The sequence below is a fragment of the Panicum virgatum genome, chromosome 9N (assembly GCF_016808335.1).
Source record: "Panicum virgatum strain AP13 chromosome 9N, P.virgatum_v5, whole genome shotgun sequence".
Lineage (NCBI taxonomy): Eukaryota > Viridiplantae > Streptophyta > Magnoliopsida > Poales > Poaceae > Panicum > Panicum virgatum.
This window is the reverse complement of record NC_053153.1, coordinates 66,388,928-66,413,650: the sequence shown is the minus strand read 5'-3', so window position 1 is coordinate 66,413,650 and position 24,723 is coordinate 66,388,928. Positions and strand designations below refer to the sequence as shown.

General features: G+C 46.3%; 2 protein-coding genes across 2 annotated transcripts; both read right to left on the bottom strand.

Annotated features, from left to right (window-relative positions):
• Positions 1-1,569: 1,569 nt before the first annotated feature.
• On the bottom strand, positions 1,570-8,963 carry LOC120690286 (neutral/alkaline invertase 1, mitochondrial-like). Its single transcript, XM_039972885.1, has 6 exons — positions 8,173-8,963; positions 3,860-4,025; positions 3,560-3,771; positions 2,609-3,102; positions 2,308-2,356; positions 1,570-2,202 (listed from the first exon to the last, which is right to left on the bottom strand). The coding sequence occupies exons 1-6, from the start codon at positions 8,788-8,790 to the stop codon at positions 1,876-1,878; spliced, it is 1,866 nt and encodes a 621-aa protein (XP_039828819.1). The 5' UTR covers positions 8,791-8,963; the 3' UTR covers positions 1,570-1,875.
• A 13,278-nt stretch (positions 8,964-22,241) lies between these two features.
• Positions 22,242-24,414, bottom strand: LOC120693511 (transcription factor MYB2-like). Its single transcript, XM_039976968.1, has 2 exons — positions 24,017-24,414; positions 22,242-23,507 (listed from the first exon to the last, which is right to left on the bottom strand). The coding sequence occupies exons 1-2, from the start codon at positions 24,171-24,173 to the stop codon at positions 22,681-22,683; spliced, it is 984 nt and encodes a 327-aa protein (XP_039832902.1). The 5' UTR covers positions 24,174-24,414; the 3' UTR covers positions 22,242-22,680.
• Positions 24,415-24,723: the final 309 nt, after the last annotated feature.

Here is a 24,723-nt window from a genome sequence, read left to right as displayed (position 1 = left end):
GGGCATTGATGAAGCATGCAAGACTGTGCTGCAGCAACCCGACTAGTCGAAATCTAAATGCGCGCATGCATGCATTCGAGCGGCTCGAGTTAATGGCTCCATATCTATTTGCATCTTCCTTGAAAAGAGAAACTTTCCTTGCCACACCGGTTATTCCAGAGGATGGGTAGGAGCGGTAGCCTCTCCTGTCAGTAGAAATCAATAAGGTCGGTACACAGTATGAATTGCTTGGACTGGAGTACAAGAATCCCAACAAATTCGAAATGTGCATGTCAATTCAAGACTGATTATTTACCTGACTGATAAGTCTGTCATTTTCAAGCAGGCAACTTTGATGCATCCTGGAGACCAGTAGTTTCTTTCCTTCAGTATAACACTAGAAGAAAAATATCTACTAGTTCTCTTTCGAAAAGAAAAAAGATTTAGCTTGCCCAGCCAGCTATTAGGAGTTTTCACTTTGATCTGTAGCTCATTCAGTAACCTTGTGTGCATCGGCATTTCTATAGCAATAGCAGCTTGCAGACAGCAAGAATTATTTTTTACCAGCCCAAGGTGCAGCTTCCTAAGGAATTTGAACTGTCTATTTTGTTTTTGTTGAGGAAGAACTCTTATGTCCATCAGATTTTCTTGAAAGCTCGTCAGATCTGGACCACCGTATTTACCTAAACTCTGCAGGACAGGGCAGTGACACATCATGAAATGACCATTAATGGGTACTAGCTTATAATAATAAAAGTTGCACCATAAAAATTGCAGCTCCTAGAGCTGTTGTCATTCAACCAAAATAACCACTTGTCAAGCTAGATCTCTATTCTCTCCTGGATCTCATTCGTGCTGCGTGGCCTGGGAGACCTCGCAGTTCCAGGGGACGGCCTGCCTGTGCCTGCATCCTACCAGTGATGTTTACAAGACGCAAAGCGGCAGGGTAGAGAAGCAGGGCAGCATCTGTGCCGCCCACTGCATGTTGAAAGACGGGGCAGTGAAAACCCTATCACTAGTAGGCAAAAGGAACATGATTGTGTTCTGAACTTCTGATCAACAAACAGTAACAAAACACCTACACAATAAGTAAAACTGTGCAACTGAAGCGCATTAAAAAGTGGCCAGGCAGACCCAGTGGTCACCATGGTCAAGTCAGTTCTCGCAGAAGTTAAATGCTCCATATATGTGCAACAGAGCAGAAATTCTAACCATTACGTTCAGACTAAAGTCACAGCAGAAATTAGAAAACTGGAGAGATGAAATTTCACCTGTTCTTACAGGCGCCAGAGGGTGCATGCATGGACCAATCGGCAGTGTTGAAGAGGGTGGTGCATCAGTGCAAAAATCAATTTCAAACCTTGACTGCTCAGCGATACATGAAGCACACATGAGCTGACCATGAAGAGACCTGATATTGACAGTTTGGCTCACTAGTCATGATCACTGTTTGCTGCTAGACCTTGCTCGACGCAGTCGTCTACAAAGCATGTCTTGCACCCTGTCACGTACCCAGGTTCAGTCCTCTTAACTGAACCTGAAATACGAAAGACTCGGCGAACGACCAGGAACAGTTAAGAAATCTCTGTGTATTTCTCATGGTACATTTGTAACAGCTGGTGATATTTACATGCTGTCTGCTTACAAAAAAAACAACCAATCAACTTGAGTTGACTGGTAGAATACATAAGATCGATTAAGTAAAATGTACACACAACAATGTATACTCTTCTTGAATGAGTGGATCAACCACAAACTCGCCAAAATAACCGGCATAGGTGGTCTGTGGTCATCCTCCTGCTGAAGTAACTACTAACTAGTGCCAACTTCTGTGACAAACAATTCAACAAAGTTGAAGGAGCCGTGCAGTTCATGGGGTGAAGACCAGGCATGGAACTACACAAGGACCTGTGACTTGGCCGCACGACGTGAGCATTTGGTGCGAGCACTCTTGTTCAGACTGCAAGCACAACCTTCCAGCAGCTCGAAGTCTTCATCACATATTAGTATGGATGCCATCTCGGGACAGTCCAACAACATTTTGGAGCTAAGATAACCAGCAATGGTCCAAGTCTGATATAGCCGGGATTGTTTCCCAATAAATCTTCCTGTCCTGGTGTCATAATACTCCGGCCACTTGTCATCTGAGAGCCTCTTTTCTGCCACTTCAACTGCCTTCCGTGCTAAGTCACGCCTACCCATCTTGATACAAGCTAGGGTGAACTGAACAGCGAAGAGAAATTAGTAAACATCAATCTAAGAAAAGTTAAGGAAGCATCAAAGATAGGCATGATAAGTTCCAAAACATGGGGCGTAGCTTAAGTGTACCTGCCATAACAATGTAGGCCAAGATCCACCATTATGATACGACCAGGGCCTGCAAATAAAGGCAATGCAATACAGCTTGGTTAATGCCTCAGGACAATGCTTTTGGTGAAAGTTTCACATCACAGGGCTTAAGAGAGAAAATGATGTGTTCCTTGACCAAATTTCGTGATCTCGCGAGACACATGTCACGATCTGCTGAATTTCCAAATCATTATTTATCGTGTTGAATTTTTTATATCCCCATGAAACATCTGAAAATACAGAAGAAAACTGAAAGACAAGAAAAAGTTCAGTTGCTCACGTGTTTTTGGGATCACTGCCGGTGATGATACGCCATTCCTCGTACTCTAGTGCAGGGTAGCATATTTTGAGAGGCATATTGGCCACTATGTCATCCCATTTGGCTTCAATGAGATTCAGAATACCCTCTGCTTGCCTTTGGGTAGCAAGAGATGAGACAATCGCCCAGAGATTCCCAAGAGAGAAAAACCTAAAATCCATGTGAGCTGGCTGCAGATTGCCTATAAGGTAACCACCTCTCACAGGAATCCAGTCTGCAAGCCAAGAAGGAATCTGCTCTGGGTAGATGTTGAACTTGTTGATAGCATCATGGGAGTACTCCTCAGTCTTGTAGCGATAAATCTCGTTTATCTTCTTCATATCAACCCAATAATACTCTCTGATGTGAAATGACAGAGCACTGAGCCTATTGTTAATAGCACGGATCAAGTTCTTTGATCCATCATTTACACCGATCATTTCTCGAGCACAGCGCAAAGCAGAATAGAACAGAGCCTGTAAAGTAGTCCCCGTAAGATGCCTGATGACAATTCTTTTCATATATACTGATTTTATCTACTATGAAACCCCATATACGCAAACTTCAAACAAATTCCAAGGTCTTGTCTGACTAGGGGCTAGATAGCAAATTACAGTCAACAAAGTCAAATTTACTACCTAAAATTACGTAATTCAAACACCAATCAACAAAGTCAAACTGAATAGGGACTGCATAGAAAAAACATCTAGGTAACTGAATAGGGACTGCATAGAAAAAACATCTAGGTCTGAACTCTGAACAACATTATCATGCAAAAATTACTTTAACATATGGTAGCTCAAACATGAATTGACGAACAATGAACTGACTAGAGAGCATGGATTTGTCCTCACAGCCGTGGCTAACCACAACATTATACAAATGGTACCTAATATATCAGATAATGTTAAGAACAAGCGTTAACAAGCTTGCCTGGATCTCAAGAGGATGCCCGTGGATTCCCATCCGCCGATCAATCATACACGATCCATCAGTTACTAGCAATGTAGGAAACATGTCAAATCCATCAGACAAGCACAAATTCAGTATTAGCCTGATGCCTGTTTGCACATCAACCCTTTCTTGTAGAGCATAGTCTCCAGTAATTTTGCCATATGCCCTCAACAGGATTATCCACCAAAGACCTTAGAAACAGAGAGCTTGATATTAAGGAAAAGGTGAATAAAAAAACTAATCTTCAGGACTATAATGTGACCCCATAGAAATACTCACCAGAGTCAACTGGCGCTACACGCCCAATGGCTGACTCTCCAAAATCAGGGTCAAGAACCTCCTCAAATGCTTCACTATTTCCATCTAAAGGCACGGATCTAACTTTGAAACTTGCAGGCATCAACCCCTGACCAGGGCTATAGCAATCCATGGTCTTCTCCCAACTCTGGTCAATAAAAGAAAAGAAAACCATTACATTTCCTTCCAAACACTAAGTGCATATTCTGACTTAAGAGTGAGTTAAAACATCCAATAGCTAGTAGTATGATATCAAGAAGTCAAGAAACATGTTTAATGCAGCATCTCGAGCTACCCAAATAACTAACCAGAAAAGCACCACAATGCTGGAGGATCAGTGAAGATAGGATTTTGGAGTGGGTTAAGTTAAACATTCCAGCAGAAAAATTCAAATTGCACCCTCCGTTTTCAAAAAATAGACAGTTCTGACAAAACATGCACAACAAAGCATACAGATTTTGGATAAAAAATTGACCAAAATACCACTCAATGATATCTGAAGCACACATAAAAAGGCAAAAGTTATCTAGATGACCCAGTCAGCAGGTATGCTTTGGGAATCATAAAGTATCAAGTATTTTTGTGAAATGAAATTAGGGCAAATGCAATAATTATTTTGAAACAGAGGATGTACAAATTGAATGCGGGCAAATTACATATTGTACAACAAAGAGCATCATGATATAATAGAAAGCCACCTAGTTGGACCAGTCATCTAGTAAACAATAAGACAATCTACTAGTCATGTAGACAATCTACTAGTTGAAATAATAGGATGCAGCTAATGCAAATACTAAAGTACTCAACAAGTTGATGGGTACATGGCATCAGAGGCTGGGCATGTTGCTTCATTGGTAGGTTGGGTAATCTAAAAGGGATCAGAATTGGGGTGATGAGTTATCAGAATGCTGAGTCGATCAAGCAAAGGAGTGCATATATCTCTGTATTGCTTATATACTGTATTACTTTACGGGGTTTTTAATCCCATGCACACTTCTTGGGAGGATGAGGGACCAAACTGACGAAAGACTTCATATGATGAGAAAACATTTATCGTATATATCTCATTAGTTATCCTAGACTCTAAATGTTAAACAATCGGTCACCCTTTGTTTACCGTTTAGACGGTTTAGACGGCGTTTAAATGGAGTTAAACGGTCTAAACGGTTTTGTACTATATCACTAAAATATACATATTTAAGCATTAAAAAATCCAATATTTAAACAAGATCACATATTTGTGTAGGTAAAATAATAAAATATTCTAATATAATACATATTTATGCATTTAAGTAAACAAATATATATATTTATGCATGTAAAAGTTCAAGTATACATATTAATGTATATAAAATATACACATTTATGCAGATGATGAATTAAGTATATATGTATATATATGTAAAACAATCAAGTTTATGCATGTTCTAATGCCTAAACAACCCGTTTAGGCCGTCCAGACCCGTTTTAGACCGTTCCGTGTAGCCAGTTTAGACCGTTTTTTCTCGTTTTTGACCGTTCACCGTTTAGCCGACCGTTTAGAGCCCAAGCAAAACAGATACGCTACGTTTACCGTTTAATTTCCGTTTAGACGGCCGTTTAGGCTGTTTAGGCGAACAAATTGAGAACATATCAATGGTCACATCTCTCTATCAACGATAATCTTAGTAAAAACCAACTATATCGCGGAGACTCCCTTCTTTCTCTAATATCTTTCCTTGATCACTTTAACTATTCTTCCTGGCATCCACGCATAATTCTAGATAATCAACAGGCATCAATATTCATTAGCTAAAATGCTGACATATTATCATGTTGGTTTTTCACTGTGATATTCTAATGATCAGATCATGGAGGAAATAACTTAGCTAATTGAATGAAACAGAAACCTCAAAGTCAAAGATGACAAGACTGAACATTAAACTGGTAATATAATCTTCCTGTGCCCTTCACTTACGGTAGGTCCATCATGCCAACTAACTTAATAATGCTTTTCTAGATGATAGTATGTGGACTACTTTGAAAACTTCTTATTTTTTCAGTTAGCACTGTAATCTTTCCTATGCATTGCATATGGAAACAAAATTGAAGTTCATAACTAATGCCAAAAGACCTAAGGGGGTCTAATATATGAAGATATCACTAAAAATGTGCCATATAAATTAGTTTAACTGTTCACACAAACTCCACACCTGAGCACGATGGGAAGAATAGTGATACAGGGCGATGTTAATAATTCAATGAATAAATAAATAAAAAAGATATATAGAAAATTAAAATAGTTGGTTCAAATTAACTTAGTCCAAAAGAATCATGGACAGCTGTTGAACCAAATTCAGAGGGAAAAATTGATATTAAAGCAACAGTAACAATAAGATCATATAATGGAGGCATATGTTATAAATGGAGAGGATTGCCATAGCAAGAGCCCTACTTCAGCTTGGTAAAAACACGTATATTACACATACATTAGTAACAAATGCAAAAGTATAGGACATTTAAATCCCTCGTAACTGTATGGATCTAAAGTAAAAATTCGTGTGCAGCAATCCTAGCAACAGAGTGCAGGCATGCTGTACTTTCTGTAAGAGTAAAATGCATCGGAGGTCCATAAACTTGTAAAGGTGTGTCATATAGGTCCATCAACTCCGAAAGTGCATTTCTGGGTCCCTATACTTTTTAAGTCGTTCACCGCAGGTCCATACGCATCCATGTGGGCAGCTAGCGCTGATGTGGCACGCTAACTAGGCGCCACTCTTTCTTCTTCCTCCAGACACGGGTGCCAGAGCTCGAGCAGAGATGCTGAAATCGCCCGCTCCGGCCATCCCCGACCGCAGCGGTTTGATTCCTTTGGTGGGTAGCTGCGCCACCCCCACCAGAACCTCCTCCCTCACTCCGCGAGCCTCGCTCGAGCTTCCCCAGGCCCGAATCGAACTTTTCCCCGCCGGCCGCCATTAGAGGCTGCCCAGAGCTCCGCCCCCACCATCGACGTCCCCCTTCCGGCCATCCTCCACCCCAACTGATAGCAAGAATGGATCCAAGGTGAGCTCCTCCAGCTCCACACCCCCTTCCCCGGCCCGTTCCCATGCTGCATCGCCGGGAACGGTTGTGCCACCGTGCGCCGCCGCTCGTGGCCGCCGCCGCACGCCGCGGGCCCAGCCCGTGCTTCCCTAGGCCGCGTCGCCGTGCGCACCGAGACCGCGTCCTCTTGCTGGTCGCCGTGCCGCCTTGCCCCGCCGCCGGCTGGCCTTGTTGCCGGCGGAAGCCGCGCGCCGCCGCACACCATGGCAGGCGTCGCGGCAAGGACGGTGGCAGGGCGCCGCGGCAAGGGTGGTGGAGGGGTGCCGCAGCGAGCGCGAAGGCCGGGCGCGGCGGCGAGGATGGTGGCGGGGCGCCGCGGCGAGCCCGGAGCCCGGGCACGGCGGCGAGGATGGGTGCGGGGTGCCACGGCGAGTGCGGTGGCGGGGCGCGGCGGCGAGTGCGAAGGCGGGGCGCAGCGGCGGCGAGGGCGAAGGCGGAGCACAGCAGCAAGCTGGTGGCGGGGCGCGGGACGAGTGGCGCCGGCGTAGGGAGAGAGGGAGGGTGGGAGCCGTCGGCGCAAGGAGAGAGGATGGGTGGGAGAGAGAGAAGGGGTGGAGAGAGGAAGGAGAGATGCACGAGAGATAAAGATGCCCAGTCAGCACGCCATGTCATCGATACATGCTCACGTGGAGGGGTATGGACCTGCGGTGAACGACTTAAAAAGTTTAGGGACCCAAAAATGCACTTTCGGAGTTAATGGACCTATATGACACACCCTTACAAGTTTATGGACCTCCCATGCATTTTACTCTTTCTGTAATCTAGCCTCGAACATTTGAAACCTCTTGGCAGCCGCTGGAAAGGCCACCATGAGGGATTCATGCCCCCTTTCAACTGAAACAATATTTCAGCATTCTGCAATATTGTGGGACTATATACTGGTGGGAATTACAGCACAGAAAACTTCTCACCTACCTAACCACTAACCACACAAAGTCAATATACTCCAGTGTATTCAACTATTCAATTTGAACGTAGAGGGTCTGAATCCAAGAGAGCATACGACTATAATGAATCATTGTTTTCTCTAGAGACTAAAAGTTTCAGATTAATTTGGTTATTTCTACAAATAATACTGGACAATTGGACACCAATAACTTCACCAAAAACTACATTTCGATTGAAAATGCACAGCAGACCGCTATACCAGGAATGAAGTACCGCGCATTACTCTAGGTCTCCAGCAAATCATTCCGGGGTTTCGCACGACTCACCTGGAGCTGCAAGGTGTGGAGCAGGAAGTTCTTCACAATTTCGCTTTCCCCCTTGAGAAAGAAGGCGATTGCCGACGGTACGAAGTCTCTGATGAACACCTGATCGTAATTGAGCATCTGGCTGGTGGACGGGTCGTTCGCGGCCAGAGTCCCCACGGCGCTGCCGCAGTAGTTGACGACCGCGCGGCCGAGCAACCACCACGCCTCCTTCTCCTCCGGCGACTCCTCCCTGCTCTTCACCGCCTCCACCCCCGCCTTGAGTCCCTCGAGCTCCACCTCCTGGCACGCCAGCGTCGCCTGCTCGTGCGCAGCCTCGGAAGCGACCGCCTCCTCAGGCGGCGGCGGGCTGCTGGGCGGCTCATCCTCGATCCGGGGCGACTCCAGCGGCGGCGCCGAGGGCGAGAGGGTGGCGGCGCGGAAGGGGTCGAAGGGCGGCGGCTTGTAGTGCTCCCCAGACGAGGACGTGCCGGCGTCCACCGTCGTGGAGAGGAGCCGGCGCGCGGCCGCGGCGAGCGGGGACGCCGCGGAGGAGGAGAAGCGGCGGCGCGAGAGCGATAGGCATAGCAGCGCGTGGCGCTGCGCGCCGCGGCGGAGGTGGGAGATGGCGGCGGCCGCCATTGGAGCCGCGACGTCGGCGCCCGTCCGGTGTGGATTGCGGGGGGAGGAAGGTTTCCGCTGCGATTGGGTTCGGGATCGGAGAATTTCGGGACGGGAAGGGAATTGAGGTTCGGGTCGATTCGATCGGAGGCACGCAGCGGTAATTAGCAGCAGTTGGAAGGGGATTAAACTCGTTAACGACAGACTGGGTAGTTTTGGTTTGGGAAAGTGCAAAAAATAGGCTTCTGTAGCATCGTACGGCGCAGAACGCGCCACGTTCGTGGCGGTAAATTAACACGAGCAAAAAGTTTGGGCCCAGGGGAAGATGTGGCGGTGGCGGGATAATGTTTTGCCCGTTTGGGGAGAAGGTCAGAAAGGAATTCGCGTTGGAATTGCGGAGCAAAAAGTGCTTGGCTGCACTGCACTTTTTTTTCAAGATAGGGTGTGTTTAGTTGGTGAAAAAATTTGAATTAGCACATTTTTTTTGTTACTTGACAAATAATGTTCAATTATGAACTAATTAGGTTTAAAAAATTCATCTCGTGGTAATCAGTTAGACTGTATAATTAGTTATTTTTTCAACTACATTTAATACTTCATACATGTATCCGAAAATTAGATGTGACGGGTACTGTGCAAACTTTTTTGAAAATTAAACATGACCATAGTAAAAGATAAGGGTGGCACTGCACATGTATCAATGTATGGTACTCTGCTACTGGAGTCTGGAGTATTCGTGTGAGCTCGTTTTTTGTTAGAACATGTGATACTAGGAAGAAAGGCGCCCTACACCGCGCCACGAGAATAAAGTGTCTAGCTCAGTCAGTAGAGCACAAGGCTCTTAATCTTGTGGTTGTGGGTTCGAGCCCCACGGTGGGGCGCCTGTTGGGTTCTCGGCTTCTTTACAACCCAATCAATACACCCAATCAATACACGAAGATTACTTGCAAAGTAATCAATACACCCAATCAATACACGAAGATTACTTGCAAAGTAAAGAGGCAGAGTGTCGCCTCGTATTAGCCCGTGTCCAGTACAGATTGGTTGGGGGTATTTATACCCACAACCTTTGTTAAATAATGACTATAATGTCCCTACCTTCTCGGAATATCCTGCGAATATTACGGGCCGTATGTCATTTCAGTCAGATTGGAGTATACAAATTGTCAACCCTATCTGATTCGTAATCGAGACGCTACCCTGAAGGTCTTCGGTAACCTTCGGATCAGCGGCCGACCTTCGTACGCTTCCTTGGACCTTCGGTAGTTCCCGAAGACCTTCGGGTGGCGGATTGACCGTCGGCCTCCAGCAACCTTCGGTAACCTGTAGAGACCTTCGGCTTCTTCTGGGAACCTTCGGACACATCGGACACATCTGTAGACCTTCGGACGGCGAAGCGACCTTCGGGCTTCAGCAACCTTCGGCTTACTTGGCTCCCGTCTTGCAATTTCGAGCAACCTCCGACGTCCGAGACGGTGATCCCCAACAGTGTGACACTGTATGTATCTAATTGGTTGATCTTTTCAATACCCAGTTCCTTTATTCTAATCATGCAGTTTGTCAGATGCTGCCAGAAATTATGCCTCAACCTTTTTGGTTGTGAGACTAACAATGTACAGCAAAGGATCCCACATATTTGTTATAATGATGTACTTATATAGGAAAAGACCCAAATGATGATGTACTGTACTTTACATACACACAGAAAAAGAGAGAAAAAATTGTGACAATTGCGGTCCCCGACTAAAAATACTTGGAGATTTCCGATGGAATTATGGGAGTAATATGACAATTTTGATGGACACATCTGTTTCTATGACTGCTACTTTTAGCTGTAAGGAGCATGCAGGGAAAAAACTCATATATCAAATACATCTATAATAGCTGCTATGAGTACGTAGGTGCTAGTCATAAAATACATCACATCAATCTATTTATAAATACATCTGTCCGAGAGCTCACCTTTTAACTTTGTCCTTACTCAAGTTCGAATCTGTCAACAATGTTCATGTCTGGATGCCCAATTGCCCATATCAATCGATCTAAGCCAAATAAATGCCTTGGAACTTGTAAGAGAAATGAGGCAGAAACCTGACTGCAATCGACCATACTCATAATTTTGGAGTCCAGTCCTATCACACATCTATATTTCATTCTTTTACAGCATATGTGATGCCATATAACCGCAAACCTATGTTATTCGGAGAACTTATGAATGCCATGTCTCCCTATTACTGCTACTCTAAGAATATTTTTATTTGGTAGGTTGTGTACCACAACTTATCAACCAAGCATGTAAATGACAATACAGTTCTATGATTATTAACAGCATAGAATTGATTGCAGTAGAAACCAATCTAGAAAAAAAAACCCATCAATCACATGTTATGACACAGTTGCCAATTTGATCCACTAATCAAAAGACACGTAACCATGGATATCTCAGAACATGGGTCATGTATTTCAAGTTAGGATAAAAAATGCACCAGCATGTTGCACTTTGCTCTATGAATAAACTGGTAAGCCTAATCATGTATACTTTCAATTTGGAAATAAAGTTTTCTCTGCTAGTTTACTGATATCTTCAGAAATACAGCAATGCACTTTGTATTTCTATTTGTTATGCAGAAATATAGGCACCTATTTGTAATTGCAATTAGATGTAATGCCAGAAGGGAAATCAAATGTTCAAAAGTACTCTGCAGTTTGTAGTTGAAATAATTTGTAATGGCAGATCTGATCCTGCAAATAAAAGAAAAAGTACCGCTAAATTAGGAGCGGAAGAAATGGATAAAAGATAGCAAACAAAGCGCAATTTAAAATTACTGTCAGTGAATTTGATAAAAGTGGCTAGTGCAGCCACACTCCGCAGATAGCTATGAATATTAACTACTGATTATAGCAATAATACCATGAGAACAAAGGCTCAAACAATACTTGGAAAAAGAGGTGAAAAAGAGGTATAATAAGCAAATTATTTCTCACCATGACACAATGGGAAACCCAAGCAATAGCTCAATGCTTTACCACTCAACTGGCAAGCTATAGATTGCAATCAGAATAGACACCAATACTCAGCATGTTGTCTGATGCATTGTAAAGAGAGGTTCATTCATGTTCTCAGATTTGTTCAATAGAGAGGCGCATGTAGAATGCATGTCAGATATTAATCAGCACAGACCTTATCAGGTCACTACTAAAGTTCTCAGATGCAATGGAGCAAGGTTCATACAGAAACTCATAGTATATTAGACAGTAATCACTAAGGGGAAAGAATCATCTAAGGCAAAAAGGGCAAGATCCGTGTGGCTTTATAGGAAATCAACCGAACTAATTTTGTATTAAAAGAGAGAGAGATGTCTCAGCCCGGGAGAGAGAGAGAGCATCCCAACCGTAGAGAGAGAGAGAGAGCATCCCAACCGTCATCCAGCTTCCCTTGAAGACGCCGACGCCGACGCTGCAGGGAAAAAATGGATTTGATGTCGACATATGCGACATGGCAGAATACGGAGAGGGCAATGGCGTGAGGCTTGAGCTCAACGAAGACCAGCTACGGAATGCTTTCTTGGAGTAGAGAGGTGAAAGGCGAGGGGGAGGAAGAGGCGACCTCTATTGCGGTCGGCACAAACCTGCGCACCACAGGAAAAATGTGATTTGGGGATGGGGTGTGCAGCTCAATAGGGGGAGGAAGAAGCGCAGGCTCGCATCCATGAGAGCGTGACTCCAATCACGCTGCACTCCAGCATCTCTTTACCTTCGTTCGTTGTTGCCGTCTTGCCCTTGGCGATTCGGTGGGTGGCGACGGTCTGCTTTCCTCACGGTGGGCAGGGGAGTCTGATTGTGGGTTTGAACAGCAGCTCGGCTCGACGAAGGCCAGTGACGGCGCGGAGACGATGGCACAAGAAGCGAGTCAAACCAGGCAAATGCGATTTGTTTGATAGGCAAGGACGACACGTTTTATCTCTGGGAATCATCGTGAACCCGGAACTTCCGGGTGTGAATCCGAAAATTCCGGAATAATCCGGATACTCCGGGTTTGATTCCGGATACTCCGGGCGTGTTTTTGTCACCGAGGCCCCACCAACGTTTTAAACCTCTCTCTCACTCACCAGCCCATATCACTCTCTCTCCCGTCAGCTCTCTCCCTCACGCTCTCACTCTCCCCCCCCAAATCCTAGGGCTCAAACCCTCTCTCAATTTGATCTCAAGGCCACGGGAGCCTCCAATCGGCGTGGAGGACCTTCTACTCCATGTGCTCCTCCCTGGGGTGCTGTGGATTCCAAGTTCCTTGCGGGAGAAAGGACTCATCCAAGGTATTTAAACTAGGGTTTGGCACATCCATCTTGTTAGGAGGTTTTAATCGATTCCATTTGGTCAAGCACATCTATATGCATCCCTAAAGTAGTATCAAACAGGACCTTGAGTTTTGGCGGGCTAGTTTTTGCACTGCAAGGGTTTTCAGTTTTGGGGGTAGAACTGCGAGCAAATCCGGAAACTCCGGGTATTAATCCAAATACTCCGGAAATTCCGGATTGAATTCCGGGTTTTGCAGAATTTTGGACGTCGGTTGTCTCGGATAGTGGTGCGTGTATACGGGTTAGGTTTGTTTCAAAGTTGCAAATCATACTGCATGCATTCTCATGTTATATGCATACGTGTAGACACCGCCGCCGAAGGAGCCGTGTACGAGGTAATCGCCGGGCCACAGGAGCAGCGGGGGCAAGTTCAACAGGAGAATTGTGAGCACCCGGCCCAAGGCCCAGCTGAGCCCAGTGTCGAGCAGCAGCCCGAAGGCAAGCCCCGGTGCACATCTTACTATTTCAAATTATGACACATATATATGTTTTAATTACTTGTGCATTAAGTTTAGGAACTGTTTGGAACCCTAGTTGCATGATCCCTAGGATTCCCTGAGTTATACTAGTATGTATATGACGATGGAAGTGCTATGCTTAATGGTTTTCCGGTAGAAGACGAGTGATCTCTTGCACTCGCGAGATATAGGATGTTTAGAAGTCGAGTAATTTTCGGTTACTCGCTAGATATGAGATATAATTATATTACTGTACATGAGATGTCGAATTTGATATGGAATAAATGGAGAATTGAGACCGGACGGGAAATGATGAGGATACATAGGAATGGCAGCAGGACAGGGTTCCTGTGTGTCTTAGTCCCGTCTGTGTCGATTAAGGACCGGTCGTTGTCGGCAGTGCTGATCGGGGATTGAACTGTACTAACCGCATGCCGGGAGTAGGAGGTAGTCGAAACCGGTAAGCCTAGTACTGCCTCGCTTTGAAAGTACAGAACTGCATCACCACCCCTTAGGGCGAGTCGAGTAGTCGCGGAGAAACGAGATGTATATATTTACTTTTGGTGGTCTCACGTTGAGCTCGGCTGACTATATGAAGGTGGGGTGGTTCTGTAGTTCGAGGCGGGGAGGGGAAGCGTTGGTGCATGTGGTCCGATGGGGCATGCGCGTGCCGTGTTGGTTAGGTCTACCTTGCAAGGTTAAATCGAATCGATTCGCCGTGTCTCGCGGATATGAGGGCCTTGATCTCTTTGCTGCATCGTAGTAAAATGTTAGAATGTAAGTTGTTTATGTATGTGTGTGTGTATAATCTTGAACACATTGAGATATTTGGATTGCACCACCATGTTTGCTATAGTTGATTCCTGCAAATATTAGATTAGAGTTAATTCATATATAATCTGAGGGTAAAATAATGAAAGTAAGGAATTATTTTATTCGCTTTTTCTGCAAAATAACCACCAGCCAAATGCTTTGCATGTCTAGATATGTGGGCTAAGTTATACCCACTGGTCGAGTAAGTCTTGTTGAGTATTAGTTGCTCAGGGTTTGTTGTTTACCCTATTTCAGGTTTAGGAGCTAACTAGGTGTCATATCGGTGGCCTCGATGTGGCGCCTTGTCTTCACGTCTCGGTAGTTCTTAATTTATTTAGTTTGTTTTATTTATTCTCTAGTAAAAATAGTCTGTAAGTTAGATTCTTTTCCGCTGCTATCTTTTCATTTGTAAATTTTAAATTTAAAACTGTTTTGTAAAAGTCTTAATATAATTTGCTATTTTTGTAAGTTTATATCGTGCTGGTACCTTCTGCGCTCGCATTCGTGGGAGACTTCTGGTGTGTTTCGGTCGGCCTGTGGGTTGAAAACAGCATGTCAAGTTACACTTAATTAAGCTAATGCGCCAAATGATCCGATAGGTACGTTTTAACTCGGCGGGTCTGTCACATATGTCAATTGCATTCCCGGATGCGGCTACCTACAGATTTTAGATCCGATAGGTGTGGGTGCGGATTCCAAATTTGATCTACGGGTGTACCCGCACCAGCACTCGCAATATGCGGACGCAGTTTCGGATCTAGGATTTCACCAGTGGGTGAACCTGCACCTATACCATACTTATAAATCCCAGCTCATATAGCGTCGGCCCAACCCATTTAGCAATGTTAAGCATATAAATATGTGGATGCAACACTTAATTGTAGATTAATTGTAGATTTGAGGTAGTGCTGCTATGCTAAATTATTATTTGTTACTTTGAACTTATAGATTTTTTTGTTAGCTTACCCTTATTACTTATAAAAATACACTATTTGACTATTTAAAATGATGAATCTGCGCACATTTATTATGTATGTTGCCAAACTCGTTGGCAACAGAAACCTGCTTGAAACCCGTGCGGTGTACGGGTGCAAAATTCCACCCACGGATCTGTCGCGGATAGGCTTTCACCGCATCCGCGGGTGCCATCCCTAATATTCGCTCTGTTCAGCTGGCTTGTCAGCCAGCCACCAGTATTTTTCTCTCATACCAAATCGGTATCAGCCAACACTCAGGCAGCAATATTTTTTTCTTACAACAAATTAGCATCTGTTACCAGCTATAGCTAGCCAAACAAAGAAAGCACCAGCTGGCTTGTGATTTCTTCCTCTCTTTAGGGGCATCACATATTTTGATTGCTAATGCGTAATTGCGGATGTAATGAAGAGGAAGCAGGGCGACGTTTGTTATATTTGGCAGCAACCGTACCTGAAGAGGAAAATACTCCGACCTCTCTTAATTATATAATACCATTAAATTTTCTTCAAACTTTAATTAATAGATCTATTAATTGAAATCGTTAAACAAAATCGAGATTTATCTTGTAATTTTATCTATTTTTATAAATATTTAAAGTAAAGATGAATGGTAGAACGACAATGATGTTTTTTTTTAGATATTTTTTGAAAGACAGGTAAAGTAACAAATTAAAGGAGGAGTATCAAGGACATGGGCCCAAATCCAAGATAACTATTCGTTACGCCTTTTGTGCCAGGCGGCCCAGGCCCTTCCATCCAAACTCTCGAGTTTGAACACAACGCTAGGCCGCTACTGGGCCGTATTGGGCCACGAGCATACCTTTTCCTTAATCAATCCTAAGACATGGAGCAATCATCTATTATTATCTTATTATTTAGCCAACAAACGGAGCCTACACGTTCGCTTTAAAGCCTAGAAATTTTCACGTTAATAAAAAAAATAGAAAAATAAAATTACCCATCACTGCCATTATAATAAAATTAGTCCAAAATACCCATGTGCCTAATTAAAAATTACCCACCAATGTCATTATGAAAATTAAATATAAAATATCATTTAGCTATGTATCAGTTAATATACTATTAATAAAAACTAAAGCTAACAATAATCAATCAAAATAAAATGAAAAATAAAAATAAATATATGATAATATTATTAAAACTCAACAAATCAAATTGTTATTATAGGTAGATCATATTTGAATTGTTTTAACCAACAATAAGATATAATTTATGATAATGAATATGTTGATGTGTAGTAAAAAATAGTATAATCTTTAAGTAGCAACGACATGCGATTTTTTGAATTTTTTCAGTACTAGCCGCGCAAATGCGCGAGCTGTACGCCTAGTTTTTTAGATAATGGATATATTTCTGATTTCAATCATCCTCTTACAAGAATTCATGGGGCCACGATTACTAAGCAGGTACTCCCTCCGTCCCACAATGTTAGCATTTCTAGCATTCAAAACCCAAAATAGCAAACAGAGGAAAAGACGCATGTACCCCTGGACTCTGAGATGCTCGCCGCCATCGCAGAACCTTCTTCCCCGCCACCGCCCCGCACCTCCTCCAGCCGCCGCACCCGAAACCACCAGCCGCCGCCGCCGCCACCCGCAGCACCTCCCGCCGCTGCCGCGTGCAGGGCCTCCCACCGCCGCCGCACCACCTCCCGTTGCCGCCGCGCACTGCACCACCTCCCGCCGCCGCGACCCGCACCTCCCGCCGCCACCGCGACACGCAACGACACCCCCACCATCGCCGCGCCCTGCACCACCTCCCGCCGCCGCGACCCGCACCTCCCGCTGCCGCCGCACTCCGCACCTCCTGCCGCCGCCGCACTCCGCACCACCTCCCGCCGCCGCCAAGCCCTGCACCTCCCACCACCGCCGCTGCGCACCACGGGACCCCCGCCATCGCCGCACCTGCCGCCGGCGCTCCCCTCACCGGACCGGCCGACACGGCGGCGCGCGGCTGCCGGAGCACGGGGAAGGAAGGCCGCATGGTGGACCCCGCGCGACGGCCGGAGCGGAAAGGGAGGAGGGCAACGCGGCGGACCCCTGCGCGGCGGCCAGAGCGGGAAGGGAGGAGGGCGACGCGGCGGCCGGAGCGAGAGGGGAGGAGGGTAGCGCTGCGCAGCGGCGGTAGCGGGAGGGGAGGCGGGGCGCCCTGAGTGGCCGGAGTGGAAGAGGAGGCGGCCGCCGCCGCAGATGGAGTGGCAGGGGAGGAGGCGGCTTGGCTCGGCGGCCGGAGCAGGAGCGAAGCGGCCGCCGCCGCGGCCGGAGCTGCAGGGGATTAGGCGGCTTGGCCCGGCGGTCAGAGCGGGAGCGAAGCGGACGCCGCCGCGGCCGGAGCTGAGGGGAGTTGAGTGGCGCGGCGGCCGGAGCACGAATAGGCGGCGGCGGGCGAGCGAGGCAGGGGATGCGAGCTGGTAGGATAAGGATGGATAAGGGATCCACGCTCTACAAATGCTTATATTGTGGTAAAAATTTTGAATCCCTGGAATGCTAATATAGGGGGACGGAGGGAGTACATAAAAGAAAAATATAACTAAGCCATCAGAAAACACTAATGTAGACAAGAAAAAAAAATAACAATGGAAAGAAACCGAAAAAATATCAAAATATCCAGTTTGCAGTTTCAGTAGTCCTTTCGCAGCTTGTTTTCATAATATCTGACTCCAGATGAACTATTTTCGTCCCAACTCGGGTGAAAGCACGAACCAGGTATGATCAAATCGCACAAAGGTGAAGAGAAATTCCATCTGGTTATAAATAAATAGGACAACCAAAGTACCAAACCGAACACCATCATACTACCAGCCTCGTTTCCGACTCATGTTGGGATTTCAATAAGGATGCAGGTGGGTACCTAATAGTATTTTTCAGGTCAACTAATTAATTATGATAGCATGTCACTTTAGTTTATTTTTTTCTCCCAAATTATTTATGCAAAATGTCATTCTAACTAATTTTATCAACCTTTTAGGTCCACCTAATGACCCAAATTAAAATCCCAAATTATATGTACCTTGCATCCCTAGCTAGATGTCATCAACTCGCCGCTCTTTCTACCATATGGCTTCCCAGTCTCTGATGTATAAACCTCCCTCGAAAGCAGAAAAAAGAGCGACGTCCGAATGCGAGATGATATTCTCCGATCACCGCTAATATACGGTACCCCAAAAAGCAGCATCTGGAACGCATTTCCAATAGTGGAACGCATGCATGATCTTTGAGTCTTGGATGGATTACCATCCATCGAGTGGCAGCAGGGGTCGTCGATCTGCTGACCGAATAGCCCGGCCGGACGGCAAGTTGCCAGCGGCCTCCGGCTGACGATGCATCGTGCGAGCTTCGCCGCGCGCGCGGTAATGCCGCGGTGCCAACTGCCAACGCTAGCTAGTCGTCCTCGCGAGCACATGAGACCACATGTATCTCGGTGCCGAAAACTGAAAGGCATGCACTCAGGATGAGGCAGGTAGGATCGGGTTCGTTTGCGGCGACTGTGCGCGGCGCCTGAACTGCAGCCGCGCGGTGGAAAGCGGAGGGAGAAGCTGGGACGAGCTAGTGGCTGAGCTTGTCAGGCCCGTGACTTCAAGCCCCACGCACAGTGCTTATGGAGCCCAGCCGAACCGAGATCTTAGCTCGTGGCGCCCAGGAAGCTGCTCCGAAGCTGCCCTCGAGAAATGCGCGCGGGCGCTGCTGAAGTCGGCGGCAGCTCACAGGGGAGCTGACGAGTTGCCGGAACGACGATACGATGCCAAGAATATATAGTGGTCCGTCCGTCACTCACATGCAGGGCATGCATGTGTGGGGTAACGCGAGTATTCTTGACCGTATTGATAGGGGTTTCGGCTTGATTTCTCCGTGACGAGCAAGATTGCGGAGAGAGACTCCGAAACCTGTACGTACTGAATGTCTGCTGCTAGACTAATCAGTACGCTCACTGAATGTTACACTGTATTTCTGTCTTATAGTATTAGTAAGGATCATACAAGCACCATCTTCAGTCTTATTGCCAAGTTGCCAAGTGCAGTATTCATAAGTCATAGTTTATTCAATGTGTTTCGTTCCTTGAAATTAAGAAAGAAAGAAAGAAGTGATCTCTGCAGTATGGTCACTGAAGGTTGTAGAGCATACCAACCACATGGGGATCGAATACTACGTAATGACCACAACTGGCTTATCTGCTAGTACCTTTCTCAAAATTTTGCCACACCCATGAACGAACATATCTGGATAGTGGATAATACACCCATAAGGCAAGTTTTAAAGGTAAGTTTGTATAAGACTCGAGTACAACGTGCCGGTTTGACCGCCAGCCACTGGAACACATCGCGATCGCTCGCATGCCGCAGGGCCAAGAGAAAGAAAAGAAGAAGAAAAAAACTCGTGATCAGGAGAGATCCGCGAGCTGCAGCTTGCTCCCATGAATTGTCGATTTCACAACCTCACAGCGACTCGGCACCCATCTGTTACGGACAACCCTTGGACTTCTGTCCTGCGCTTTCCGAAGTCTTTCAGTTTTGAGCGGGGAGGCAGACCTCTTTTCGTTGACAAGCCCGGCCGGCAGTGCCTGCGCGCTTTTCTGCTGGTGGAGGGAGGAGGCAGCGATGGCCACAGCGCTTAGAGGCTAGCTATGAAACTGGCTACAAACCAGGGCCTGAATGGGAGATCTGGTCTAGATGATGGCGAAATGTATGGTGCAGAAACACTAGACTTATTGACTCGGAGGTTCACACACACATACCGGCTGGTAGAGCTAGGCCTCGGTCTCAGTTTAATTAGCAGGGCGGATCGGATCGTAAATATATGGCGCCGGCCGGGTGATATCGATTAGACAGATAAGATCATGCGCGTTCTTTGTTTAGTGCTTCGCATGATTGGAACGGCTGAAAATCTGAAGGGGAGGGGGTCTGGACCTTTTTCAAAATAAAAAAAAATCCGGCAGCGGATTAATATCTGGTGCATGCATGCGCTTTCTGCTTTCTGATGTCATTACCATTCACATCATCAGTAGGTTGCCAGTTGCCTAGTGACTAAAGTGCATTTACCACTGATTCCACCTTAAGCCAATCAAAATCCCGTGTTTAGGAGCGAAGAGGGGAACTTTCAGTTACTATCTGTACGATCGGCTCTTTCGGTCACCCTGAAGAAGTGAACCCCTATCATTGCTATCTAGTCTGTCTTAATGCCAGCAGTTTTCAGAGTTTGTGGACGCAATTGAGTGGCGCGATCCCGGTTGGATTACGGGGCTCCTGGCTCGTGCTCGCAACCAATAGATCACGGGTTCTAATCACTGATTTATTTTCTTTTGTTTTAAATTTGACAACTGACATCGCATCAGATGTTTGGATACTAATTAAAAGCGCTAAATATAGACTACCCGTGCTCCCGCACAGACTAATTAGAACTAATATAAAAAATAAGGCTTATAATTATCTATCTCACGTCCTCTTTCATCAATTAAATATTCTAACACATGCTCTAAAATACATATTTATCATTATTAGTTGGAATAGATTTTATTTTGCATCACACCTCCATATTTGTTTGATATTATTTAATTGAACCATTTGTTTGTGAATTGGTATTTCTATCTCTTCCATCGTACATGAAGATATGGTAAAACATATCGTGGATAGTAAATAATATATTAATAATAATAGAAATAGTAATTTAAAATTTATATTGGTCCACTTTAATATTTTATTATAACTATATATTTTATTTCAGATTTAGAGGATAAACTTTTAATAATGACATAATTGAACAATTTATATGCAAATTTAGGAGGTTATTTGCATTATTTTTTATAATGACATATGTGGGTAATTTACATGAAGATTAGGGGGTTACTTTAGATTTTTTTATAATGTCAGAAGTGGGTAATTTATATATATGTTTAGGGGGTTATTTTAGTCTATTTTTATAATGGCAAAGGTGGGTAATTTGTTAGGAAAGATAACAAATCTAATGGCCATTATAATTAGAGTTGTTGGATTGATGACCGGATGTTTTTGATTTTTATGAGAATTTTCAAGATTTCTCTATTTTTGTAGAGTGTCCACCTAGGATCCTAGGTGACTTTACGTGGAGCCTTGAAAGGATCCTCCAATTAGTAATAGTAAGATTGCACTTGCACATATGGAGGCTAATTCGTGGGACGAATCCATTAAGACTAATTAGTCCATGACTAGCCTATCAACCCGTGCTCCCGCACGGACTAATTGAAATTAATATAAAGATAAGATTTGTAGCTAATAATTATAATTATCTATCTCATGTCTTTTTTTATCTATTAAATATTCTAACATATACTATAAAATATATATCTATCATTAACTAGTTACAATAGATTTCATTTTGCATCACACCTCCATATGTATTCGATGTATATTTAGTTCGGAACTGTTGGCGCTGACGCGACGGCTGGCAAAGACTCCACGTACAGATCCGCCCTCATCATCGATCATAATCCCAGGCGTAAACGCACACACATGCCATGTCGGCATAAACAAATGGGATCGTCAGTCGCCGCCGCCGCCGGTATAATCATGATAACTAAACCAACCACAGCAACAGAAACAGAAAGGGAGAAAAAAACAGAATTCATCGATCGCCACCGAGACTCTGAGAGGCAGCAGGCGGGCATGAGGATCACAATTAGCGGCGAGAATTTGGCCGTGGCGTACGTATGCTGGACCCTCGAGTGGAACTTGTAGACGACTTCGACTTGACGTCGTCGGAGCTTCCTTTTTCTTTTCTGCTTTTGTTACCGCTTCTAGAAGCTGTACAATTCTAGTATCAGCCCAGTGCAGTAACATCGTTCCTCCAAAAGGAGTTCCGTAGTAAGATCAGTTCAGATAGTTCAGTAACTTCAGTTTCATATATGATATGTATTTACTCAAAAAGAATGAGTAAAATTAGACGGGCCACGTACAAACACTTAACACTTACACAGTTACACTACAACAGCTACGGGTTTTTCTCTTTTTTTTTCGTATATACCCTAGCCTCTAGGGGATTTAAACCAGAAGATAAAATTAATAAGAAACGGGGTAGAACTGGAGTGGAATAGTCCCGGAGGCAAGAAGCCAAGAATTGCATCTTGCGCCGAACAAAGATTAGTCGTCGTCGTCGTCTTCTTCTTCTAATTCTCCAAATAATCTCCCCCTTTCTTCTAATCCGTTTCTCAGCTAGCTCTGTTCTGCGCTGGGCGTCCCCGGCGGCTGATTGTATCCAACGCGCAGGCGCATGTGTCCGCCGATGCCGTGGAGCTCCATGCCGCCGTGCTGGCTTCAGTTCACACGCCCTGCGTCTGCGTGTACCACAAGTTGTCGTCCATGCTCCAGATGCTCTCCACGTCGAAGCTGCCGGTCTCGAAGTCCGCGACGCCGAGCTCCGGGAGCTCGGAGGACGACCACGTCTCCCCGAGCAGGCACGGCGGCTGCTGCTGCTGCCGCTGCTGCTCGGCCAGGACGGTGTCGTGCATGGCGACGGCGGCGCTGGAGGCGTCGCAGGCGGTGGTGAACCACTCCGCCCCACCCACGGGCGCAAGCCAGGGCTGCGCCCCCGCGGCGGAGTCCGAGGACGGAGAGGACGAGCCGGCCGTTGTGCTCGACAGCTCCGGGACGGCGGGGTTGTTCAGCAGCTGGTGATCACCGGCGGCCGTGCCGTAGTACTCTGCGGGCCAGCAGCAGGCGTCCGTGGGCAGCTCGGGGGACGCGTAGAGGCCGTCGTCGGCGCCGTGCTGCCACGACGAGGACAGCGGCGTGTCCGCGGCGCCGGCCTGCTGCCCCGGTGCCCCGGCGGCGCTGGCTGCGGCGGCCTGGATGCGCTCGACGAGGCGGGGCATCCAGAGGTAGCGCATGACGTCCTTGAACTGCTGGCTGTTGACGTCGCACTTGAGCTGCTTGGCGTGCTTCTGCACGCGCGTGCGCCAGTAGTTCTTGATCTCGTTGTCGGTGCGGCCGGGGAGGTGCTGCGCGATCTTGGACCAGCGGTTGCCCCAGCGCGAGTGCAGCTCCAGGATGAGCAGCTGCTCCTGCGGCGTGATGTTGCCGCGCCGGAGGTCGGGGCGCAGGTAGTTGAGCCACCGGAGGCGGCAGCTCTTGCCGGTGCGCTTCAGCCCTGCATGACAGGAAGACACCAAGATTAATCCACGCGTCACGTCACGTCACGCCACGCCATTGCTGCCCGGCCGGGGTAATTAGTTTATTTATATGCAGATGAGACGACGGGCATGGGGGTATGTGATGACAAGATGCATGATGTAATGGAAGGGAGTATATGTAAATATCCCTACGGCCGGGAATGATGCTAACCACTAAAAATTCTCTCCCTTTCTCGCTCACTGTAGGCTCTGTTAGCTGGATGGCTGCTAGGCTCATAGCTAGGCAGCTATCTGTTTCCATATTAGCATGTAGGAGATGCAAAGTCACATCTTTGTCAAGCCGAGGTGTGTACGGCAACGCGGAGAGGATCGGTGGCGACGCGATAGGCAAGCATCTGGTGATCGGTGGGTGATGTGATAGAATGGAACCCATGAATTGTGCCTTATGTTCTAATAATTGGCGATGCAGTTCTGACAAGTAATCGACCCAGAACGTTATCCTACATGGAGCATGTATATATCCCACCTGCTGATCGGGCGAGCGAATTCCAGCGGCCCTCGCCGTGCGAGGCGACGTAGTTGACCAGCAGCAGGTCCTCCTCCACCGTCCACGGCCCGCGCCGGAGCTCGCCGGCCATCACCTCCTCCTCGCTGCTCGCGTCTCTCTCGTGCGCCATATCCATCAGATTCTCTCTCCCTCTCTCACACAACCACTCCCTTCTGATCCTGCAGCTGATCGTCTTCGATCAAAACCGGAGAACAGAGGGATATCGCTGCTCTAGCTCGCGTTGGAGCTAGCTAGACCAGCGCTGTGTGGGAGCAGGATTGGAGTTTGAAGAGGTGTCAGCAGCTGCTGCTGGGAGGATGGAGAAGGCGGGAGAAGGAAGAAGAAGAGTGCGGTGATGAAGTGGGCGGGAGAGGAGGGGGGCGGGGCTTATATAGACGGAGCCGGCCGGAGGAGGGAGGTAGGCTGCTGGGTGGACTTGGGAAAGAAAGAGGCATGTGGGGGAGCACGCCGCAACCAGGGAGATTAGTTTATCCCTTTTAGTTTCTTTCCCTTTTAAAGCCAAAAGTTTAGGGGGGTGCTGGGGTTAATCAGGGGATTAAGACATTCTTCTCCGATTGGGTGGCGTGGTGGGTTAATTGCTGGGATTATTAGCTGCTAACCAATGGATCGGCTGGCGTACACGGGTTGGGGGGGGGGGGGGGGGGGGGGAGTTTGACTGGTTGACT